This window comes from Zingiber officinale, chromosome 4A (assembly GCF_018446385.1).
Source record: "Zingiber officinale cultivar Zhangliang chromosome 4A, Zo_v1.1, whole genome shotgun sequence".
In the NCBI taxonomy this organism is placed as follows: Eukaryota; Viridiplantae; Streptophyta; class Magnoliopsida; order Zingiberales; family Zingiberaceae; genus Zingiber; species Zingiber officinale.
Genome location: NC_055992.1, coordinates 162,394,309 through 162,417,452, shown reverse-complemented (window position 1 = coordinate 162,417,452; position 23,144 = coordinate 162,394,309). Strand labels below are relative to the sequence as shown.

The window sequence follows — 23,144 nt, the reverse complement described above, 5'->3', positions numbered from 1 at the left end:
ACATTACTCATTACACGTTATAGCAGCTAATCGGAAATAACTATTACAACGTGTAACAGCTTATCGATAGTAGTTACTACAACGTGTAACAACTTATCAACATTAGTTGCTACAAGTAGGGGTGATCGGATCGAGTTGGTTCGGTTATTGGGATAAAAAACTATCCGACCCTACTAGATCAGATAATGTAATATTAAGACCCTATATCCAGCAGATTATTTTTTTTTCGATTCAATTCGTATTGATATAAATGAGTTGATCGATTTGATGGATGGACTGTTCACTCCTAATTTGGTTCAGTATCCTAAGTGATTTGATAATTGCCATCTTACTGGTTCGATAAAAAGGCGATAAATAAATTTGACATTAGATAATGATAATGATTTTTTTTTAAGTCGATACAAGAAGCATAGCCAAACCCTAAACACAAGGCTACTCCCGGCCGTTTGTATCTCCGCCGTCGAAGTCGATGTTTTGCTCCGGCGACGTCGCCTCGAGCCTTCTTCACTCGTGCATTGCTCTCTGAGGAATCGCGCCACACCGCCTCTCTTCCTCTCCGATTTCTGCATCGATGATGGAGATGGCTGAAGAAGCGGAGGGAAGCGCTTCCAGGGAAGAACCACAGGAGACACGCGAAGAGATGCTCTCGAGGCACCGGTAGTGGCACTCAAAGCTCAGTTTTTTTTTTCTTTCTTTGTCATCTACAAAATGCGTTTTTTATTCGCTGTTTGTTTAACTTTTCCCACCTTTTTGTTGTATTCGGATTTCCTGCATCGCGAGATCAGATATAGAATTTTGAAGGAAGACGATCTTCCTTTATACTGATTATCACTTGGTTGAGTTTGGCTATTTATTGGACGAAACCCCCAAATCTATATTTTATCCTGTTATGAAGGCTTGTGTGTTGTTTACTGTGCAATATTAATTATTCAATCAAATCCATCGAAGTTCCTCGCCAATTCAAAAGGTCTTGGATTGATCTCTACTGTCTTAATCTTGTACAGACTGGACATTGGTCTCAGTCCATTACATTCTCTGTCTTGGCGATTGAACAGTGCTCCTTGATGATACCATGCGATTCACTTAGAAATAGTTGCTAACCATCCATTTCCAATTTTTAAAATCAATTTGCAAGGACAAAATTTGCATCGCCAACTTCTTGGATTTTATTTAGGAGGCATTTGATTGTCACTTGGTCATTTTTTGAAAGATTAGTGGAACTTAACATCTGATAATAGGCATCTTGTTATGTAGTTACAATCATAACAGATGATATATTATCTTGGAAAAGATGCATGCAATGGGGTTAACGTCTCCGCTATGCACTTTCCACCTGTGTACCTGCATTTACCTCCCTCCATATCCGTGGGACCGGCTCTAGGGGGGCCGCTGATGTGGCGGTTCCACAATTTTTTTTTTTTTTTTTACATCTGTTTATTTGGAACGGTAAAAATTGGAAGGAACTGGATGTAAGTCAATAAATAGGTACAAACGATATCCCATCTAACTTGAGGGCAGATGATTAACCTCCCTTTCGATATAAGGATCATCATCATTATCGACTCGTGTTTGTTCCAACCATTTGGGGACTAAGTTCTATGCAAGGATATATCAAAACCCATTCTATATCATAGTTTACATAGGATGTGAGTGGAAAAGGAAACTAATTTAGTTTCTTCCATAACTAGAGGTGAATTGTGAATATCTTTACATGGAAAAAGATTATTAACATCTCATAACTTGCTTTTTTTTGTTGAACCTGGATATGATTTAAGCATTTAGATCTCAAAACTAGTTCTTCTGAGTGGTTACAAACTGTGAAACTGGTAGATCTAGAGTGGAAAATCTAGATGAATATGAAAAATAATGCCGTGGCTTTATAATATCATGATCAGGTTAGGGTGTTTAGGTTTCCAGACAATATTTGCAGTTTCCATGGATTATTTTTTATGGTATCTATCAAACTTGATTATACTCGCACCATTTGAGTGCAAATTCGAATCCATGATTGTTTCTTGAGTTCCATTGTTTCACTGATTCTATTAGTGCATCTTCTTCAGCTTGCTGTCTTTTTGTTACATTTGTTAAATGTATCAGTTTCTATGGCGATGTATGTCTTTCGCACTGAAATTGACAAGGGAGATTTAGTAATCCAACACTTGGTTTTGTTCAATTCTTTTCCTCGGCTCCACTTTTTCCATTTCTTCAACATATCAACATTTTGTGTCTGTATTTACAGGCAAGAGATTGCCAAGCTCCATAACAAGGAAATGAATCTTAAAAAGGCTGCTGCTAAAGGAAGTAAAGCCGAGCAGAAAGCTAAAAGGAAGCAAGTGGAAGAAGAGATATCTCAACTTCAAACTCAATTAAAAGCTAAACATGTGCGAGAACTTACATTGCTGGGCTATACGACAAGTGAAAGCGCTGAGAAATCTAATGTAGATAATTTGGCCAAGGCCATTGCTGGATTTAATGTTGTTCGCCATGGTGACCCGGCAAAACCCAACAAAGGAACAAGGAGAAGAGAAAAAAGAGCGCAAGAAGAAGCTGCAAGAGAGCAGAGGATACAGGAAGAGCAGAGCAACATGCTTAGCGATCGCATGATTGAAAACGAGAAGCTGGAGAGGAAGTTGGAGCCACTGGGTCTGACAATCAATGAGATAAAACCAGATGGCCACTGTCTCTATAGAGCTGTCGAAAACCAGCTCTCACTTTGCTCTAATGGTGTATCACCCTACAGTTTCCAGGAGCTTCGCAAAATGACTGCTAAGTACATGAGAAACCACACGCCAGATTTTCTACCGTTTTTCCTATCAGAGAGTAAGATCGAGGTAGAATCAGACAGCTCACCCTTGGAAAGATTCGACAAGTACTGTGTAGAAGTAGAGTCAACAGCAGCCTGGGGAGGACAACTTGAGCTCAGTGCTCTTGTACATTGCCTCAAGAAACATATCGTCATATACTCAGGTTCTTTTCCAGATGTGGAAATGGGGAAAGAATACAAGTCTGAGATTGGAAGTGAAGTAGGCAACCCTAGCATAATGTTATCATATCATCGACACGCTTATGGCCTCGGCGAGCATTACAATTCGGTAGTTCCCAACACAACAATGTAACTTGGGCTCCTTTGTGCAATGTACCTATAATTAGCGATCTGTCCCTGATGTACAAAGACCTATAAAACCAGAGAATCACTCGCCCCTCTTGTGTTGTTAAACTTGAGAGGGTGATCTTTTGTGAGAGTTGTTTCCTTTAAATAACATGGTAATTTTGAAGAAACATGGTCATATCATATAATGTTTATCTATGTTCAGTTTAAGACTTTAAGTGCATGTTCTTACTTTGATCTTTGGTTTGGTATAAAAATTGTTAAAGCACCCTCAAGCTATGTGTTATACAAACACTATTATGTATTGTAATTTTATTAAACTCATATTTGATTGTAATATGATTTTTTATGGACTATAAACTCAAATAAGTAAATTGAGAGCATAATAATATTCTCTTTATAATGGTAAAATTATTGTAATGTGATTTTGAGGTCATGTATTTCAGTTGGGCCCTTTTTATACTTTTAAAGAGATAATTAGGAAACAAAATTAAATTTAGCAATTAGGGGTGCAAAAGAATAAAATTTAGTTGAATATATTGAAAATATTGATATTTGAGTTTAGGATTTAATAAATATATGTGAAATTCAATTTGAAATTTGAAAATATAAATAATTTTGCTCAACTCGGTTTGAAATGAAATTCGAGTTCAAATTTTGGTACGAGTGGTTTTGAATCTTGATTCAAACAAAAGCAAATTATAATTTAAAATGATTTAAATTTGAATATTTTAAAATTAAAATTGTATATTTGTATAAATATAAATAAAATTCCATTAGAGTTTGACTTGTGAATAATCGAATTAAACGATTAAACAAATATGCACATATAATAATTTTTTTCTTCCTTTTTTCAAATAAAAAAAACAAAATTAACGAGAACAACCGATCTGCTGTTACAAATTCCTCCCCACGAATAATTTTGTTTTTTGATTTCCATTTTTTTATCGCCTTCTACGCCGAAGCACTCCGCGACGGGAACGACGCTTCGTATCGTCTCCCTTCTCTGCCACCTTCGCTTCCTTCTCCGAGCTCCTCTCCAATCCGATCCCATTCTCTCCTCCTTCGTATTGATTTATCCGTTCACTTTAGGTCCTCTGGCAGAGCAGTTTGGCGGCGTTGAGATCGAGGAATTCGGGTTGTGTTTTTTTTTCTTTATAAAAAAAGGCTTGCTTGTGGTTTCTCCGTGATCCGGGAGCGAATTGGTAGAAACGGGGCTGGGTATTGGGAACCCTAGATCTGGAAGTCTGGGCGTCGGATTGCTATCGGGATCTTTCCGTTGGGAGCCGTCAAGATGTTCTGGCGCATGAGCACATTTAGCCATTCATCGCCGGTAGGTTTTGGTCTTCTCATATACGTTTTTTTTTTTGTGCGTGTTATTACCATTTTGTTCTGCCCATTGGGCCAGCTATTTGAAATAAGGGATTTGCATTTTGTTTCTTAGAAATTACGAATCTGAGAATTTGATGAAATGAAGCCAACAACTGATATAATTCGTTATCTACAAGTTAGTTTTGAAGGTTGTTTGAAAGAAATAAAAAAATTGATCACACTAGAGAGTAGAAATTTACTTATTCATTTTTTGAAGTGAATAACTGGATTGCCCTGTTGGCTCTGTAATTATGTGCCTATTTGTTAATATGTTTCCTGAAGTGAATGACTGGATTGCTGAGTTCGCTCCTGTAATAGTGTACTTATTCAAACACTAGAGACATACAAGAACGCCAGAGAGGGTGAACTGGTGAAAGTGGGGAGGATGATTGTATTTCCACGTTTCATGCAAATTTAAATTTCCCCTTTGCAGTGCTAGAGAGTCTAGATTTCTAATCTAATTGATTTAAGCTGGTAATATCCATTCACCTGCTTGAAATAGGAATTACAAGACATTGGTTTTTGTTTTGTTAGAAATTGTTTCTGTCAATTTAAACAACCATTCACCTATTTGAATTAGGAAGTACAAAACATCACTTTCCTTGTTTTGTTTTGGTGGAAACTGCTTCTGTCAATTTAAACAACCATTCACCTGTTCGAATTAGGGAGTACAAGGCATCACTTTTCTTGTTTTGTTTTGGCGGAAACTGTTTCTTTCAATGTAAACATTCATTCACCTGCTCGAATTAGGGAGTACAAGACATTGGTTTTTGCTTTGCTGGAAACTGTTTCTTTCAATGTAAACATTCATTCACCTGCTCGAGTTAGGGAGCACAAGACTTTGGTTTTTGTTTTGGCGGAAATTGTTCCTGTCAATATAACAAAAAACATCATATCACAGGATGAAAAGATGATGAAGGGATAAAAAATGATCTTGTTTCTTAGTGGTTAATAGGGATTTTCCTCCAACATTTTTATCCACATATATCTGACGTAGACCAACTTGTCTTTAAATTTTTGGCTTTGATGTATTTGTTTGTCTCTGATCTAGTCAACTGGATTTATTCTATTTACATATATATGAGATTACCTTGAGAAATTCTTGTTCATTGACTTGCTTGCTCATAACTTTCCCTTGATATTTTTTTTACCAACAGTGGTGGTTTTGTGTCTTTAGTTGCAAGCCATATTCATTCCAAATGAACTAGAATTTCTTGAACAAGCTTGGTAGTTGGTTTGCTAAATGGTCATTTATGTTTGTCTCAAATGATGAACCACCTTAAATCTTTTCCAATTACTAAATTTGACATACATAAACATAATTTGCTTAATTTCTTAGAATCCATGAGTATCTGAGCAATCATGGCACTATTTGTCAACAAAGCTTGGACATAATGTTTAATCTCCAATTAGATATAACTTGACTTCCTCAAGTTTGAGAATAAGCAATCTGAAAATATCAGTTTGACTTTTTTATAACCCTATCATTAACTTCTTATTTACTTGATAATGAACATGCTTTTAAATGTTTAAGTTCAGCTTTTTGCACCATATGCATAACTTTTTGTTTCATTGTATATACTTGTTTTCCCTCTTTTTCTAATGCTTTTTTTTTTTCATGTGTATTCATTAATCAACTAGTGTACAGGTTCAAATTGTTGTTAATTCTAGTTTGATGACAATTTGTTTTTTATTCTTTCCAAGAATATCACACATCTACTTGCAAACATTACATGCCTTCCTTCAGTAATTTCTTAAATTATTTCAGGTGGATTCCATTTTGGAGAAGGAAAATTTTACTCTAGATGAACTTCTTGATGAGGATGAGATAATCCAAGAGTGCAAAGCACTGAATACCCGCCTTATAAATTTGTAATAGTTACACTCTTTAGTTGATTTCTTGATGTATGATCAACTTGGAAGATTTACTCCTGTCTCCTTTGTTCATAATTTGTAATAATTAGATGCAGAGGAACTTCAAAGTTTTTATTATCTTATATCACCAAAGTGAACTCTATGTGATATCTTCTGAGGAAGTAAATGTTCACAAAAATTAACAGAACTTTCATTATGCTTGTGTATTTCAGCCCATTAGATAGTTTCATAGTAGAGTTGACTAGCTGTATATTATTACACTGAAAATTGGCACATGGATAATAATTTGAATGTTAAAAATAAACCTAATAAGAAAAGTTAAAAATTAAAATTTTGCATGTAGGAAAAGTTAAAAAAAATGGACTAGGTATTTTCTTATTTAAGGATTATAAGGATACGCCTTTCAAAGTAAAAAGATATGGAGATTGGTTTGTTGTGCTAAAGTTGATTTTAAGACATGAGATACTAAATATTTTAAATGTTCATGCCCCTTAAGTAGATGAGTGATCAAATCACACGGGTTATTTTAGAAGAACCTAGTTGAAATTTTTTTTGGTATACCTTTTAAGTTTTAACTGAAAAAATATCCTTGGAGTAGATTTAAAAGGCATATGTTTAATTATTCTTCCTATGATGTTGAGCACATAATTATTCTTCCTATGACTCTATTCTCTGTGTAACAATCACTTTGTCCCGACACTTAGTCAATTAGTCCCATACATCGAGCACCAAATTACTCTATTTTATTCATATTTCTTTGTTACTAAATCTGTAATGTGTGATCTCTTTTATTTTTTTGGTTTCCTCATGCTAGTTTTTTTTCTAATATATTTATGTTTTCAGTTTGCGAGAGAAGGCCCAAGTGGAGAAGTTGCTCCTTTATATTGTAGAGGAGCCTTCTATGGATGCTGATAAGAAACACATTCTCAAGTGAGACATTTGTTTGTCTTTAGTGACTGTTAAATGTTTCTACCTCTTACATATTTTGTTGAGTTTTGTCTTTATTGCAGGCTTCCTTTTATTGCAAGTGAGATATTCACTTGTGAGGTTGATATAATTTTGAGATCTTTAGTTGAGGATGTAGAGGTGAAGTACTTCCATTGATTGCTTTTCTTCTTCTCTCTCTTTTTTTTGATAACATTACTATCATTATTTATCTTTATCATCGCATATATTGGCCTTTTCTGTTCTCTTTTGCAGCTGATGGATTTGTTGTTCTCCTTCATCAAGCCAGATCATGTGCACAATACGTTGCTTGCTGGTTATTTCAGTAAGGTAAAATTCAGCTTTCTTTTTGATTGAGTCAGTTGGCATATTATGACATAACTCTTTGCATTATTTTGTTTTCTCTCTCTTTTTTTTCCTCTGTCTACCATCTGTTAAATGCTAATATCTCTGTTGCTTGGCAAGGTCGTAATATGCCTGATGATTAGGAAGACAGCTCCATTCATCAAATATATTCAGGTCTGTGAATCATCATCAATTATAAAAATTCTGTTACACTATTGTTAATTTATTACTCTGTTTTATGGTTATATTGAAATTATATGGAAAAATAGTTATCATCATCAAGTTGCATTAGGTCTGACTATTCTTGGTTCAGTTATGTAGATCTTGTCTTCCTTTGAACTCTAAATGTTATATCGCTTGAACATTCAACTCTTAAATAACTTTTTATTATATTAACTTGTTTCCCTGTGTCTCTCTCTTACATCATTAATCTTATGAATTCAATTTCTCTAACTGTGCAAACACTCCCATGTTCTGATCCACAAAGTTTGATGGCTTGTACCACCACAGTTTTATATTAATTTTCTATTAGCTTAAAGGCCACACTATGATCATACAAGATTGCAAAAATCCCTCTTAATTTCAACAACCTATTCCATTAATAACTGTTTTTCAATATCTAAAGCTCCTATTGGAATTTCATATCCATTCATTTTAACTATTTTCTCATTTCTTTTGTTAGTATTCAAACTATGTCTCTTTTATTTCATTTTTGTTGCAAGTACCTTTGATTTCTCTAATAATTCAAATTTTACCTTTTTGATCTTATTGATTAGTACAATATCATTTGCGAATAATATATATCAAGGACATTTTATACGTCTGTCTCGTGCAAGTGCAAAAGACGCCTTAGAGTTGAGTATGATGTAAGTTGACAACGTAGAAAAATCATTTTTACACTCTTGGTAATTCATCATCATCAATCACAACTATCTAGAGTTATATGTTTAGACAAACTTTATTTGCCTATGCCTAGCACAACCTTCAACCTTTTTTATATAGGCTTGGGATCAACATCTACAGTTGTTTAGTAACTATTGAGAACCATGAAGTGAATGTTGATTGACATGTTGTAGTTCATTCTTTTTCCCAAAACTTTCACCCCATTACTTATGAGTGCGTTCTTTCTGTCAACACTTGCATATGTGGCTGCATATTAATGAATTTTTTTCTATTGTATAGAACCATATAGAGATAATTGGTCAACTTGTTGACCTCATTGGTATCACATCAATAATGGAGGTCAGTGGTTCTTGGTTTTATTAACTCTACAGAAAACTCTTTGCTTTTCTATATTCTTTTAGCTAGTTCTGATGTGGCCATGTGAAGCAGGTACTAGTTCGATTAACTGGAGCTGATGAAAATATGCATTCCAACTATATGGATTCAATGCAATGGTTGGAACATGTCGATGTTCTTGACATGATTTTGGATAAATTTAGCTCATCGGTATGTCTCTATTGTGCCTACTTAGTAGAAGTAACTAAAGGGTTTTGATCATGCCTTTGAAGGCTCTGAAAATAATCAGTGTTAAGGGCTGCAAATGGCCATTTATTGTAGGGCATTACACTAAAAACGAAAAATAATTAACTTGACGACAAGTTTGGATTATGTTTGAATGATTATACTTTAGTGGGCAGTCTCTCCTTAAAATGCCTATATACATATGAAATTTCAAGTTCATAAAAGGATGGTATTATTATTTCTTAGATATTTCACTAATGTAGTAGTGTTGGATATACGCCTCAAACATAGTATCAATAGAAAGAAAATATATACGACTTCAAGAATTAAGTTGTGAAAGTTAAAAGATGGGAAGTAAAATATATTTAAGGAAAAGGTAGGAGTACAAGCATTAGGTGAAATATACGGTGACTTTAATACGACATGGGATAAGATGGTATCAAAGTGTACTCGGTGAGTCAAAGGTACATGCACCACTAAGTAAGGAATCTTGGTAGTGGAATGAGAAAGTACAAGAGAAAGTGAAGGAAAAACAAATAGCTTATAAGGAATTATATATTTGTAAAAATGAGGAAATACAATAGTTAAAAAATAAGCTAAGAAAGTAGTGAATGAAGCAATAAATGAAACTTTTGAATGATTATATCAAAAATTGGATACAAAAGAAGAGGAAAGAGACATTTATAAAATAGCTAAAGTGAGAGAAAGGAAGATAAAAGATCTTATCCAAATAAGATGTATTAAAGATGAATGCAATAGAGAGTACTAGTAAATGATGGAGAAATAAAAGAGGGTTAGAAGAGGTATTTTCATCAATTTTTTAATGAAGGTTTATGTGACTAATTTAACTTAGGTAATTTAACTAGGTCAAAAGAGTATAGAAATTTAAATTTTTATCGTAGAATTCAAATTTCAGAAGTAGAACAAGTTTTAAAGGGATGCAAAATGGAAAAGCCGTTGGACTAGATGATATTCTGATTGAGGTATGGAAGTGTATAAGGAAATAAGGTATTGAATAACTTATAAAATTATTTAATATGATATCGAAAACAAAAAAAATACCTGATCAATGGAGGGTAAGTACTCTAGTTCCCTTATATAAAAACAAGAGAGACGTACAAAATTGTACAAATTATAAGGGTATTAAACTAATGAGTTATACCATGAAACTTTGGGAAAGAGTAATAGAAAAAATATTAAGGAAACCACAGTGATTGAAAATCAATTTGGGTTCATGCTTGGAAGGTCGACAACTGAAGTTATACATCTTCTCATGTAACTAATTGAAAAATGTAGGAAGTAAAAACAAGATCTACACATAGTATTCATTGACTTAGAAAAAGCTTATGATAGAGTTCCAAGAGAAATTATATAGAAAATTTTAGAAAAGAGAGGTGTTAGTGTAGCATATATTGAACTGATTAAGGATATGTATGAGGATGTAACGACCAGGGTGAAAACTTCAGCAAGTTTAACTGAAGTATTTCCAATAAAGATAGAGTTATATCAAGGATCAACTTGTCCCTATCTTTTTTCACTAATCATCGACGAACTTACTAGATACATTCAAAACATAGTACCGTGGTACATGTTGTTTGCAGATGATATTGTTTTGATAGAAGAGACGTGTGAAGAAGTAAATGCTAAACTAGAATCTCGGCGGGAAACACTAGAAGTGAAAGGTTTTGAGCTTAGTAAAGTAAAGACGGAATATATGGAATTAAAGTTTAGTAATATTAAATGTAATGAGACAATTGTTAAAATAAGAGATTACAAATTGTCTAGAAATGAGAGCTTTCAGTATTTAGGATCATTTTTTAAAATGATGAAGGAATTGAGAGAGATGTCTTATATAGAATATAAACAACACATTTGAAATGGAGGAAAGTATCGGGTATTTTATGTGATCGTAAAGTACTTTTAAAACTTAAAGAGAAGTTCTATAAAATGGTCGTTTGACTTGCTATGTTATATGGTGCTGAATGTTGGATTATGACTCGAGCACATAAGCAGAAGATGAGAGTTGCAGAGATAAGGATGTTAAGGTAGATGCGTGGATATACGATGATGGAAAGAATAAGAAATGAGAGCATTAGAGAGAAAGACAGCGTTGCATCTATTGTGGGAAAACTCCGAGAGACACGTTTAAGATGGTACGAACATGTACTTAGACGACTAAAAAATGCTCCAGTTAGATGTGAAATTATGACAAATACACATATCAAATAGGAAAACCAAAAAAGACTTGGTTAGCAATAATAAAACAAGATAAAATTTATTTAAATATATATGATGATATAGTAGGGTATATAGCTCAATGACGTAGAAGGATCCATATAGCCGACCCCACTTAGTGGGATAAGACTTTGTTGTTGTTGTAGTATAGACATAGAGGACTTTTTTTCATACTTATTAGACATGGGTGATGGCGTCTTCATTTTCATTGTATCTGAGATTGAGTTGATTATATCTCTGATATTGCAATATGTTTATATAGGACTCTCCTGAAGTCCATGCCAATGCAACAGAAATTCTTTGTGCCATTATTCGATGTGCCCCCCCTGTTCTTGCAGCCAAAATCTGCAGCCCAAGGTAATCATGACCTATGATTTCTATGCACATGAGCTTCTCATGGCAATGACGTTATATTTGGAGTTATTTTTGTGATATAATTTTGCTGTCAAAATGCAGTTATGTGGGGAGATTGTTTTCTCATGCATTGGAAGCTTCCAGACCTAAATCCGTGTTATTTTATGCCCTGTCTTTCTGCATATGTTTGTTAGATCCTAAACGGATGGTAGCATCTTCCTATCAGGCATTTAGAAGCCAATCAAGTCATGGGACAGTTGTTACTGTAAGTCAAGATACAGTGGAAGGAATGTTGGGGAGACTAGGTATTTGTTACTACTGTTGGTAATTTATGAGTCTGTACTAAATATTCTTTCAATAAAATAAGGTCTACAATTTTCTTTTTCTCAATAACTTATAGCTGGCTTAATGTGCTATGGTTTTACTAGATTTTCTTCTGTTTGCTCTTTTAGTTTATTTTAAGTGCCTAAATCAAGAGCAAAGTGATTATATGGTTACTGAATCTGGATTTGTTTAGGTTCAACTCAGCTGGACTGATTTGTTTGCAATTCATGTTCTATTAAAATTTCTCTTGGTCCCAACGTTTGTCCTTACCTTTGGAGGCAGTGGTGGGACCTTTGTGCAGATTAGTTTGTGTCAGCCAGTTTTCTAACATGTCCCATTCTAGATTCAAGATCACCATGCTGATTGTGGATCAGTGATGGCATGAAGTGGTTTGTTGATTGGCAGAAAATGATTTTGTACAAAAATTATCTTCTGTAAATTAATGTGAACATTTGAAGTTAATCTTCCACTGCAGTTTAGTGATTTTTGATGCTATCTCATTTTTGAGGACCTTGCAAGTTTTTAAGTAGCGAACCATTTAAACTCATTCATAAACTCTTAAGGTTGAGACTTATCTATTTACTTAGTGCAAGCCTCAAAAAACCATTTATAAATTTTTTGCTCTTCTCAAGTTTCTAAGGGCAACCATAAGCATCTGTGACTTTTGGTTTCTCAAATTCATCTGTGTTTTCCTTTTTTTAACATATTAGAACATGAACAGGTGATTTACTGAGATTACTGGAAATTTCTTCATCTGATGTTATCTTGCTTACCACATATGGGAAACTACAACCTCCTCTTGGGAAACAAAGACTGAAGGTATCGTAAAGACCTTATTATGAATTCTATGTTTTTATTTTATAATAAATGTATTGGATGAGCCCAGGAGCAGCAGAAAAGACTTGAGTATATCTCTTTGTATTTGATTGCCATGTACTAGTTCCTATTTATCTAGTTTTGGATATTAGGATATTGCCTACTAGTCATTGCCATCTGTTATTGCAAAAACATATGAACAAATGAAAGGATATAGATCATTCGAAGGTATCACATTACCACAAGTTTTCTAGTTATGTTTCTGAAATTGGTTTTACTTTCATTTTTTGCTGGTGATGTAGATATTTCAATGTCATAATAAGTGGATATCTTTGAATAATTATTTAAAAGATAAGTTTGCATACATTTAACTATCACTATTTGTTATCTTAATCTGTGAAAACAAACTAACTAATTTGTGCCTCTTAATGCTGATGTTCTATTAGTTGTGGTACAAACATTTTCTTTCAAGTTTCTATCTCCTGTCACTGATTATCTTGTGAATTAAAGGACTAGATATTATGTTGAATAATTAAAATTGGTTGTTCCACACTATCTCGATGACAAAAATTTTCAGACATGGTGTACCTTTTCTTCCAGATTGTGGAGTTCATTTCTGTGTTGTTAACAATCGGGAGTGAAGCTGTTGAAAAAGAACTGGTCCAATTGGGTGCAATCAAGCGTGTGACAGATTTGTTTTTTGAGTGAGTATAATAACTCCCATTTTTTATCTGATGACTTTGTCAACTCTAGATCTAATTTTTAGAATTTTATGGAACTTCAGGTACCCTTTCAATAACTTTCTGCATCATCACGCCGAGAATATTATTGGATCATGTCTAGAAAGTAGGAGGATTCCATTAATTGAACATATGTTGCATGACTGTGACATTGTTGGCAAAATTCTTGCCGCTGAAAAGCAGTCTTCCTTGTCAACTGATTCTGGGAAGGTATGTTTTAAAGGAACTTAGCTTATGAATTTTCTTCCTTATGTATTCTATGTCCCATTACACCAAACTGTGTTTGCTTTATGCATTATTGTTAAAAGATACTAATGCAAGCGCAAAAATACTCAGCATAGCCAAGGTGTTACTCAAGTTCCTTGAATCTATTCTCACAAGACAACTCATTTAAAAGCTCTATTGCAAAAACATATGAACAAATGAAAGGATATAGATCATTCGAAGGTATCACATTACCACAAGTTTTCTAGTTATGTTTCTGAAATTGGTTTTACTGTCATTTTTTGCTGGCGATGTAGATATTTCAATGTCATAATAAGTGGATATCTTTGAATAATTATTTAAAAGATAAGTTTGCATACATTTAACTATCACTATTTGTTATCTTAATCTGTGAAAACAAACTAACTAATTTGTGCCTCTTAATGCTGATGTTCTATTAGTTGTGGTACAAACATTTTCTTTCAAGTTTCTATCTCCTGTCACTGATTATCTTGTGAATTAAAGGACTAGATATTATGTTGAATAATTAAAATTGGTTGTCCCACACTATCTCGATGACAATAATTTTCAGACATGGTGTACCTTTTCTTCCAGATTGTGGAGTTCATTTCTGTGTTGTTAACAATCGGGAGTGAAGCTGTTGAAAAAGAACTGGTCCAATTGGGTGCAATCAAGCGCGTGATAGATTTGTTTTTTGAGTGAGTATAATAACTCCCATTTTTATCTGATGACTTTGTCAACTCTAGATCTAGTTTTTAGAATTTTATGGAACTTCAGGTACCCTTTCAATAACTTTCTGCATCATCACGCCGAGAATATTATTGGATCATGTCTAGAAAGTAGGAGGATTCCATTAATTGAACATATGTTGCATGACTGTGACATTGTTGGCAAAATTCTTGCCGCTGAAAAGCAGTCTTCCTTGTCAACTGATTCTGGGAAGGTATGTTTTAAAGGAACTTAGCTTATGAATTTTCTTATGTATTCTATGCCCCATTACACCAAACTGTGCTTGCTTTATGCATTATTGTTAAAAGATACTAATGCAAGCGCAAAAATACTCAGCATAGCCAAGGTGTTACTCAAGTTCCTTGAATCTATTCTCACAAGACAACTCATTTAAAAGCTCTATTCACGTCTTTAAAAAAGGTCACCTAGGTGACTGTCTATCTAAGTCTTTTACTTTTTACTAATTTAGTGTTTTTTTCCTCTCATCTCCTCTTTCAAACCATGTAACATTTATATAAGAGATCTTTTATTTTGTGTTCAAAGAACATATTTTCTCTTCACTTGTTTTTTATAGTTCATTTGTTTCCTATTGTTTATACTGTAAAAATATTAATTTTTCAGCAAACAATATTCATGGGGCTACAGATAGTAATTTAATCCCACTGTTGAGCTTGATGCAACAAAATTGAAGTTCTACAGTGTGAAAGATAATGCATGCAAACCACACCAATATTAAATTTAAGCCATGAGTCCAACTATGTGAGTCTGCTACATAGATAATGAATGTAGGAACCTCAAATGTATAATGTACAAACTTAAATATAAAGCCCTTTTCTCAGGTTGGTTGAGGTGACAGCTTGTAATGACCTTAGTGATTGGGCACTTTGAAACCTTAGAAACACTTCTGCTTTTGACAACATGGTTTTATGTGCCATGTTCCTTTCTTATAGATATCCATGAGGATTATCAATATTCTTATGATATTAAAGCTTTTTTTGCAGGCTACAGTATTTATAGGAAAACGGTTGCCTCCAAAAATAGGGAATTTGGGTCATATTACTCGCATTGGGAACAAACTTAATCAGTTAGCAAACAACAACGGCACAATCAAGGCATACTTGCAGGTTCCTAAGGCTTTTCTTTTTCTTCAAAAGGAATATTACTTTTTTTATTTTGGATGTAATTAGTGACCCTATTATTGTTGAATTTGGATTTCAAATCCTAAATTTGGAAATGAACTTTTTCCGGTAAATTCTTTCAATTGCAGTGTTTTAGTTGAATTAGACGTGAAGTCAGTATTCTTTGATTCAAATACTATGTTTTTTTTAAATAACAAAAATGATACATTTTTTGTTGTCTATGCACTCAAAATCATTTCATGCTTGATGATTTTGTTATCCCGCACTTAGTTTTCCTCCTGCAGGCTGTGCTCTATCCTTGGTAACTGTGTTTGTTACTTAGATTTACAGCAGTTGTCTAATTTATTCTGTTAACTGTGCTTCAGTTATAAAGGAAAAATTATAATTTAACTTGAGTTGCGATTCAGCTTTGTGTAATTTATTTCTCTTTTATTTTGCTTTACTTGCAGGAGAACAATGATTGGGATGAGTGGCACAAATTTGTCTTGTGCAAGAGGAATTGCATCGAAAATGTTTACCAATGGGTTTGTGGGTAGGTTTCTTTGGAAAAAATTTATTGCCCTGTGATTCTTAATCTTTATCACCCTTTTTAGTTCTTTTTTTCATATCCAATTTCAATTGAATACATCCTACACTATTAGATCTTTCTGATTTTTTCTTGATAAGTAAATTTGTATTTTCACATCATTTTCAGGCGTCCTGCAACACTACAGGATCGAGTTAGAGACAGTGATGATGACGATTTCCGAGATAGGGATATTGACGTGACAACACTGGATAATCAGCATTTTCAGCCTAGGATTTATCGTTATGATCATATTGAAGAGGTAACATCAGAATGCTTTGTAATTCATTAATTTTTTTTCAATCCTGGCTTTAAGATTTATCTATGGAACTATTAACTGTTGCAGTATGGTCTGATTGGTTTCTAAAAAAATGGTGTGTTCGAGTTCCAGATTCTTTTTCTGGATGGGCCTGTTGAGAGAAATAACATGTGCAAGAGGAGAGAAATTTCACACAGGAACTATAGGTAAATGAGAAATGAATCCATTGCAGATGTTACTATGTTACAGGGGTTGCTCAAATAAAAGATGGTTTTATCACAGTCCATCCCAATGCCAATCTCATCGGATGCATTTATACTGTTTGTTTGACAAACATTGTACACCTAGGAAAGGGTCTTCTCAATGACATCAGTGGTCCATAGCTGTTAATACATGTTATAGATCTTACCTCCCATATGTTGCCAAATCATTTTTGAAGAGAGGTGGCTAGTACCAGACATTCATAGAAAAACCCTGGCGCGTACTTGGTGTTACAGGATAATCCATATGCATATCTTGCATCACAGAGGCTAATAGATGTGTGCACTGGGAGCACCAGACACTTCAGCTCATTATAAGAGTACATGGCAGTGTGATACAGGAAGATGCCACTATTTGGAGAAACCATTCAACCAATCTGATTAGGCATTTCTCAATGAAGCGTCATTTGTTTAGCCATGGACAGGAGATAGATCTAGGACCTGACAGTGAAGGAGAGTGGTCATGTGGGCATGACTTTTTTAAGTTTTTGCATGACCTCTTTAGTAAGACATCCCTATGCAATGAGATCTCAAATAAAATAGGAATTTTCATCATACCATTTTTTATATGGTTACCGCTAGCAAAAGTGCGGTGCCAAGCTAAATGTATCATTCTGGTTATAGATCAAACATGAAATCAGTTGGAATGGGAAGACTTTACATGTTTCCCCATGCTGCCTTATACTAACCAATGCATCACACTTATCGGGTGATGCAATCTCTCATTTCAGCTTTTTTCATGGCACACTTCCTGAAAAATTTCTGCATGAGCACTGTGGTCATGAATTATTCTCTACCACTACTCTGTATACTATAGATTGACACCATAACCTTGTTTTGTGTCATGACCAGAATTATAGCGCTATCAAACTGCTAAAGAATTTTCTCTTTCCAACATTTTTCCTTATTTAATCCTTCCCCTTGATTCCAGTTCATACCTCTAAAGTAAAATTATTACTAAGAAGTGCTCAACTTCTTTCCTCTTCTACACACTACTGCCTAGACAATCTTGTTAGGATTTTGCATATCTTAGTAACTCATTTGTGCGAATTCTGTTCCAAACTAATTTCCACAAAAAATTACTACTCTAGTACATTTAATGCCCTTGTACCCTTCCAGTTGTTTCCTCAAATGGCAGAGATCCCCATTCTCCTTGATATTATGGTAGGCTGCCTTCGAAGTTAGTGTACAAGTTGGAGAGTCATTTCATACTTGTCCTCATTGGATCTTTCTGAGATATTTAAAATTATTGTGTCGATTAGCCCATCTCCAAAGATGTATACTAGCTTTTAGCAGTCTTATGGTTAGCCTTCTAGTCGCTCACAAACTTCTGAAATATGAAGTGAGTTTTTGATGCTTTGAAATAGGTTGGCCATAGGTTGGCCACTTTGACAAAAATATGCTACTTCCAAGGGTCCTTCTCGAAATCTGTTGTAGTTCCATTTCCTATGCTGACTTCTGGCCATCCCTTAATTGGAGGATAGAGCTTTGAAGGCTCCTGCAAGGATTTGATGTGTTACCCTTCATGCACATGTTTCCAAGGAATGTAGTTTCGTAATCAGGCACCATCAAGTTACTAGACTCCATTTCTCTCCTGTGCATCTCATTCCGCATCTCATTGACACTATTGCTATTAGGTGAGGATCAAATAGCAGTTTCTTTCCTATGAAATTCTCTCATGTCAAGGCAGCATATCACTTGGTCTTTCATGCAAGTTGGCCGGCCACGTGAGCACTGATACTCATGCTTGCTATGGAATGTGAATGCATCAGATTTTATTGTTCTAATGCAATCCATATATGCGGCTAGGTTTTTCTTCTGCCGCATATATGATAATTGCCAGCATATGGTCCTGTAGCAGGCCTGTTTACTGCATGTGTGTGGATTAATTGCATGTGCCTGAAAATTTTCCAGTAGTTGCACAATACAATGATGTAACAATTTGTTTATGGATTGTGTTAGTGGGGTTAATGTGTCTTACTGTTGTATTCATAGTAGCCTATAAAGAGATCAAGTGTGTTGATATTCCAAATACAATTTCTGGATTATTTATTTGAAAACGTTCTCTTTCTATTTTGTTCTTGTGTTGTTGTCTTGGAATATAAGCTATAGGACTAAGCCATATAATGTGTTTACTTTGTTTTGCTTTCTCATGTTATATTTACTAATATCTCTGGTTGCTGTATACAGACAGAAGGATCTTTTGAACAAGACGATGAGGTATGGTCCCATGGCCACACAGTCTCCTAGCATTTTGGTCTTTTTTATGGATTTGTAATGGGCTATCTACTAGTTCTTCCTTGTAATATGCAATCAATATTGTGTCAATTGACAATAATGGAATTTGAATAAACTGGAAGAATTATAGAGAGAGACTTTAGAAAATCAAGTTTTAAGTAAAGCTAAACTAAATATACGAAATGTTGTCCACAATAAGGGAGGACGCCACATACCGGCTTGAGAGGATAGATTGAAAATTTTTCAAGAGCTAAAGATATTTTGGATCTATTATAACAAGGAGATGTGAATGAATATGTAACTGGACAAAGAGTGGCTAATTGAAACGAAGAGAGCTTCGAGAGTCTTGTATGATTGTCATTTGTCTCTTAGGATAAACAATTGTAAATTATAAGATTATGGTACAACCAATTGTATTTTATGGATACGACTGCTAGGTTGTTAGAAAGCCCATGTAAAATGTGTGACATAAATGGGAATATTGAAATAAATGTATTTAGCCCATGCAAAATAAAAAATACATACTATCTGATAGTGAACAGGTTTAGCTCCAAATAGATGTAAAAACAAGAGTAAATAGGTTGTAGGATGGCAGGGTCATATTCAAAGTTGATAGATTCTATAGTTGGACTAGTTGAAACCGTTAGACTTGGATGTGTGAGAGAGTGATGGAGAAAAAAAAAAAAAAACATAAACAAAAAATAAAACCTAATTAAAAGTGATTTAAGATATTCGGATGTTTGACATAGCCTTGCTAAACTTCCAAGGAATAGGATTCTTGTGGTCTACTCCATGTAATCACAACTAACTAGGATGATGATGATCCATCATTTGCATGGAGGTCCTCTAGATAGTGTTGCCATTGTGTGGATATGGAGATTTACCTAGAACATCATACCTTGTTCTCCTTAATTTGTCTTCTCACTTGTTAATTGCATGAATTTTCAACTTGATTTGTTACTATTTCAATTATTGTTCAATTAACTAAATCTAGTGGGATAAAGCGTGATTGTTGTTGTTATTGTAACTAAATCTGCATAGTACAACACAATTTGTCAGTTCCCTTAATTCATATGGCTGAGTTTTTTATTTTTTTTTTCTGTTTTTGTTGAAAATGAGAAATGACTTGTAGGACGCTTATTTTGATGATGAATCTGCAGAAGTAGTTATTTCATCTTTGCGCTTGGGGGATGATCAGGACAGGTAATGGCACAACGATGTACATTTTGGCATGCCTGCTTATTTCTGCTCTTTTAGAATGATTCTAATACGCCGATAAAAATCTGTCACGGGCAGTTCCCTCTTTACAAATGCCAACTGGTTTGCTTTCGATAATGATAAAGAGGTCAGTGATCGTATAACTGACTCACTTGCTTCAACATCACTGAATTCGGATGAGTCTGATGTGGTCGTGCTGGATGAAAAGAAAGACCTGGATGAAGCAGCTACTTGTTCACAAATAAAAGTAGTGACTAATACAGGAGAAACAGACGCTACCATTCTAGGAAACTCTCCTGTAAGCAAATCCACAGTGGAGGCTAGTTACTCAAGCCCGAGCGAGGGTGAGAAGCCACAAGGGTGCGTTGAATGGATAGAAACATCGGAGTCTGAAGTGCTTGGTTTAAAATCTACTGCACATATTCCGAACGGGGAGCTCAAAATGGAGGAAGCATGTGCCATGGAAGAAATTGCACTAGATACAGATGGTCACCAAACTTCATCTGAACATGCAGAAACAGATGGGCAAGTTGAAGATGCCAAATCAACTAAAACTCCTGAACCTGCAAATGGAGGTTTATCCAGGTCTGAAGTCCTCTCAGAGCTACCCGCAAGTGAAACTGCAGCCGAAGACCCAGAACACAAGAAAACAATTGACAACTCAGGGAAGTGAAATCATGCTAGATGACATTTACACTTCATTCATCAGTCGATTCATGGGCCTGCTGGAGGTGGCAACCAGGGTTCACTCTCCTGCATCTCGGAGGCTCATCTTGGAAGAGACCTTATCCTACTAGGGCTGATAGCTTATTTTGCCATTCACAGACCAAGAATTTCAGGAGAGCTCCTACTCACAACACTGGCAATCTGCTCCTCTGCACTCTTGTTTTTTTTTCCCATTCAATTTTTCTAAATTATTTTTTTTCCAAATATTTTTGGCATGGTTAAATTCATCTCTCTTTCTTTTTTTTTTGTCAAAAAAATGCGACATGCATGCACTGATTTCAGTCAGAGCAGTTACTGATTCTGTGCAAATTGTGTTTTTTCCCCATTCCAATTAATTACACAGTGCAACCTTTTGTGTCCTAGGTTTCATTTGTACATTAAACAAAAAAGGTTATTAATTTATGAATATTTATTCTTAATCTCTGATATTATGTTAAAATTCTATCCTAAAGTAGTAGTAACATACTGTATCTATTTAATAATAAATATACAATACAACACATTATTTATAATTTATTCATAATGCTAAGACAATTCTATGTGTCACTAAAAGTATTAAATTATCTTTGTATTATGATTTCAGAAACCTGAGCATGTATTAAGCTACGAAGATGGGAAAAAATAATTTTAGAATGATAGTTTCTTAGATTGACAGTCTCTACAGGTGTGGTACAGTGGAAAAGTATTCAAAGAAATATTTTAAAAAAATAATTTAAATCTCATTAAAAATAAATATTTTGGAAGTTTGATTTTTGCATGTGCTTGGTAGGTTAACAATGGATGGCAAAAAGGTGAATACGTTCGTTCTTAGTGCCATCGCCAACTCGTCCCAGGGTCAACACGGAGGAGGTAAATTACGAGCGGCTACTAGCCTTTGGAATAGTGACTAACACATAAGGGAGACATTTACCTCGACTTTATCGAGATTCGAATCTCAAACCTCATTGATGGTAACATCTCATGTGCTAGCTACTAGATCCATCCAAGGAGACGCTTGGTAGGTTAACAATGAAAAAGTACTTGGTTGTACTTAATTGGCTGCATTTGTTTGTGAACAAAGTTAATTGTTTTTCTTTAATTTTATTTTTAATTAATATTGTTCATGTTTTTTTTTCTTGAATTTGTTGCTCTATATATATATTGTCAGAAAGTTGAAATTCAAAGTTTGACATCAAACCACACTGTCAATTGCAGAATTAAAGCAACAAAAAACATTTTTTTAAAAAAAAAAACATCATAATGTCCGGCAAGAAAACATTAACGTCACCATAAAACAACATTAGTTTTACATGTCCAAGACGAATAATAACGTAACTTTAAGAATCTATCTTGTTCACATTTTATAATTTGCGCAAATTTTAAAAAGAAAAGAGATATTTGACCTTGTGAAATCTCTAATCTAAAAAATCTATAATAATAATAATAATAATAATAATAATTATTATTATTATTATTATTATTATTATTATTATTAGATCCTGTCCGAACGCTGAATCAACGGACGCTGGGCACGTGGCGCTCTCCGTGTTGCTGACGTAGATCCCCGACTGGACGTACGGGCCTCCGGCGAACCTGCAAAGAAATCGGGCCGGAAAGGGGTTCCCGGCGACGATCCTCCGACGCTCAAGTCAGGTAAGCGGACAACAAAGAGGTGACTCTCAATATCGGAGAATGCGTACCTCCGGCGAAGGGTGAGGACCCTTTATATAGAGCTGTGAAGAGGCTCGGGCACACATACCGAGGTGCATACGTGTCCTCTGTCCATACCTCGGTATGGACTTGTCAGAAGAGCTTACCTGACACCATACCGCTACAGTCCGAGCACATCTATGATGGGACAGTGGGATCCTCTGTTGTAAGATCTTGTGTATGGCCTGGTCGTTGAACATACCCGCTGTCAGGAGATGTTCCCCCGATGTTTCCTTTGTCCTTTTGTCTCTTCTGTTCCCGCGCCGAGCGGCCAGCCGTTCGGCAGACATAAGTCCGACCGGGCGTAGGTATCGGTCCGACCGGGTGCTCGGCTGAGAGTGTTCCACAGCAACGATGCTTTATGCTTCGGCCGAGCGGGCTATCCGCTCGGCCAGGTGACCCTTTTCACTATGAGCGTTGGAAACCCGCCCATGGTCGGGTTGTCTTCTGTCCGACCCGGGAAGCTCCTAGCCGAATGTCAGGTCGGCTCGGCATCCTTCCGTTCGGCCCGGCATCCT

At 35.0% G+C, this 23,144-nt stretch overlaps 2 protein-coding genes across 3 annotated transcripts; both read left to right on the top strand.

The window, feature by feature from the left end:
• Positions 1-374: 374 nt before the first annotated feature.
• LOC121972122 (OVARIAN TUMOR DOMAIN-containing deubiquitinating enzyme 5-like) lies at positions 375-3,328 on the top strand. The gene is made up of 2 exons (XM_042523775.1): positions 375-657; positions 2,240-3,328. The coding sequence occupies exons 1-2, from the start codon at positions 572-574 to the stop codon at positions 3,114-3,116; spliced, it is 963 nt and encodes a 320-aa protein (XP_042379709.1). The 5' UTR covers positions 375-571; the 3' UTR covers positions 3,117-3,328.
• Positions 3,329-4,021: 693 nt separating this feature from the next.
• On the top strand, positions 4,022-21,297 carry LOC121972121 (serine/threonine-protein phosphatase 6 regulatory subunit 3-like). 2 transcript variants are annotated; one of them, XM_042523774.1, is made up of 19 exons: positions 4,022-4,442; positions 6,249-6,352; positions 7,199-7,285; positions 7,366-7,441; positions 7,556-7,630; positions 7,766-7,819; positions 8,828-8,887; positions 8,978-9,094; positions 11,607-11,701; positions 11,801-12,003; positions 12,744-12,841; positions 14,398-14,501; positions 14,581-14,746; positions 15,534-15,656; positions 16,121-16,203; positions 16,366-16,498; positions 18,946-18,975; positions 20,126-20,196; positions 20,290-21,297. In XM_042523774.1, the coding sequence occupies exons 1-19, from the start codon at positions 4,404-4,406 to the stop codon at positions 20,882-20,884; spliced, it is 2,313 nt and encodes a 770-aa protein (XP_042379708.1). In that variant the 5' UTR covers positions 4,022-4,403; the 3' UTR covers positions 20,885-21,297. The 2 variants fall into 2 exon arrangements, with proteins under 2 accessions (XP_042379708.1, XP_042379707.1); XM_042523773.1 differs by lacking the exons at positions 14,398-14,501; positions 14,581-14,746 and adding exons at positions 13,439-13,542; positions 13,623-13,788.
• The last annotated feature ends 1,847 nt before the right edge of the window (positions 21,298-23,144 follow it).

Bases quoted from the DNA above. Each gene is read 5' to 3' on its own strand.
- LOC121972122 (XM_042523775.1), top strand. From the start codon at position 572: ATGATGGAGATGGCTGAAGAAGCGGAGGGAAGCGCTTCCAGGGAAGAA. The intron at 658-2,239 runs GTAGTGGCACTC...CTGTATTTACAG, and splicing joins GAGATGCTCTCGAGGCACCG to GCAAGAGATTGCCAAGCTCC.
- LOC121972121 (XM_042523774.1), top strand. From the start codon at position 4,404: ATGTTCTGGCGCATGAGCACATTTAGCCATTCATCGCCG. The intron at 14,502-14,580 runs GTGAGTATAATA...ATGGAACTTCAG, and splicing joins GTGATAGATTTGTTTTTTGA to GTACCCTTTCAATAACTTTC. The intron at 14,747-15,533 runs GTATGTTTTAAA...CTTTTTTTGCAG, and splicing joins TGTCAACTGATTCTGGGAAG to GCTACAGTATTTATAGGAAA.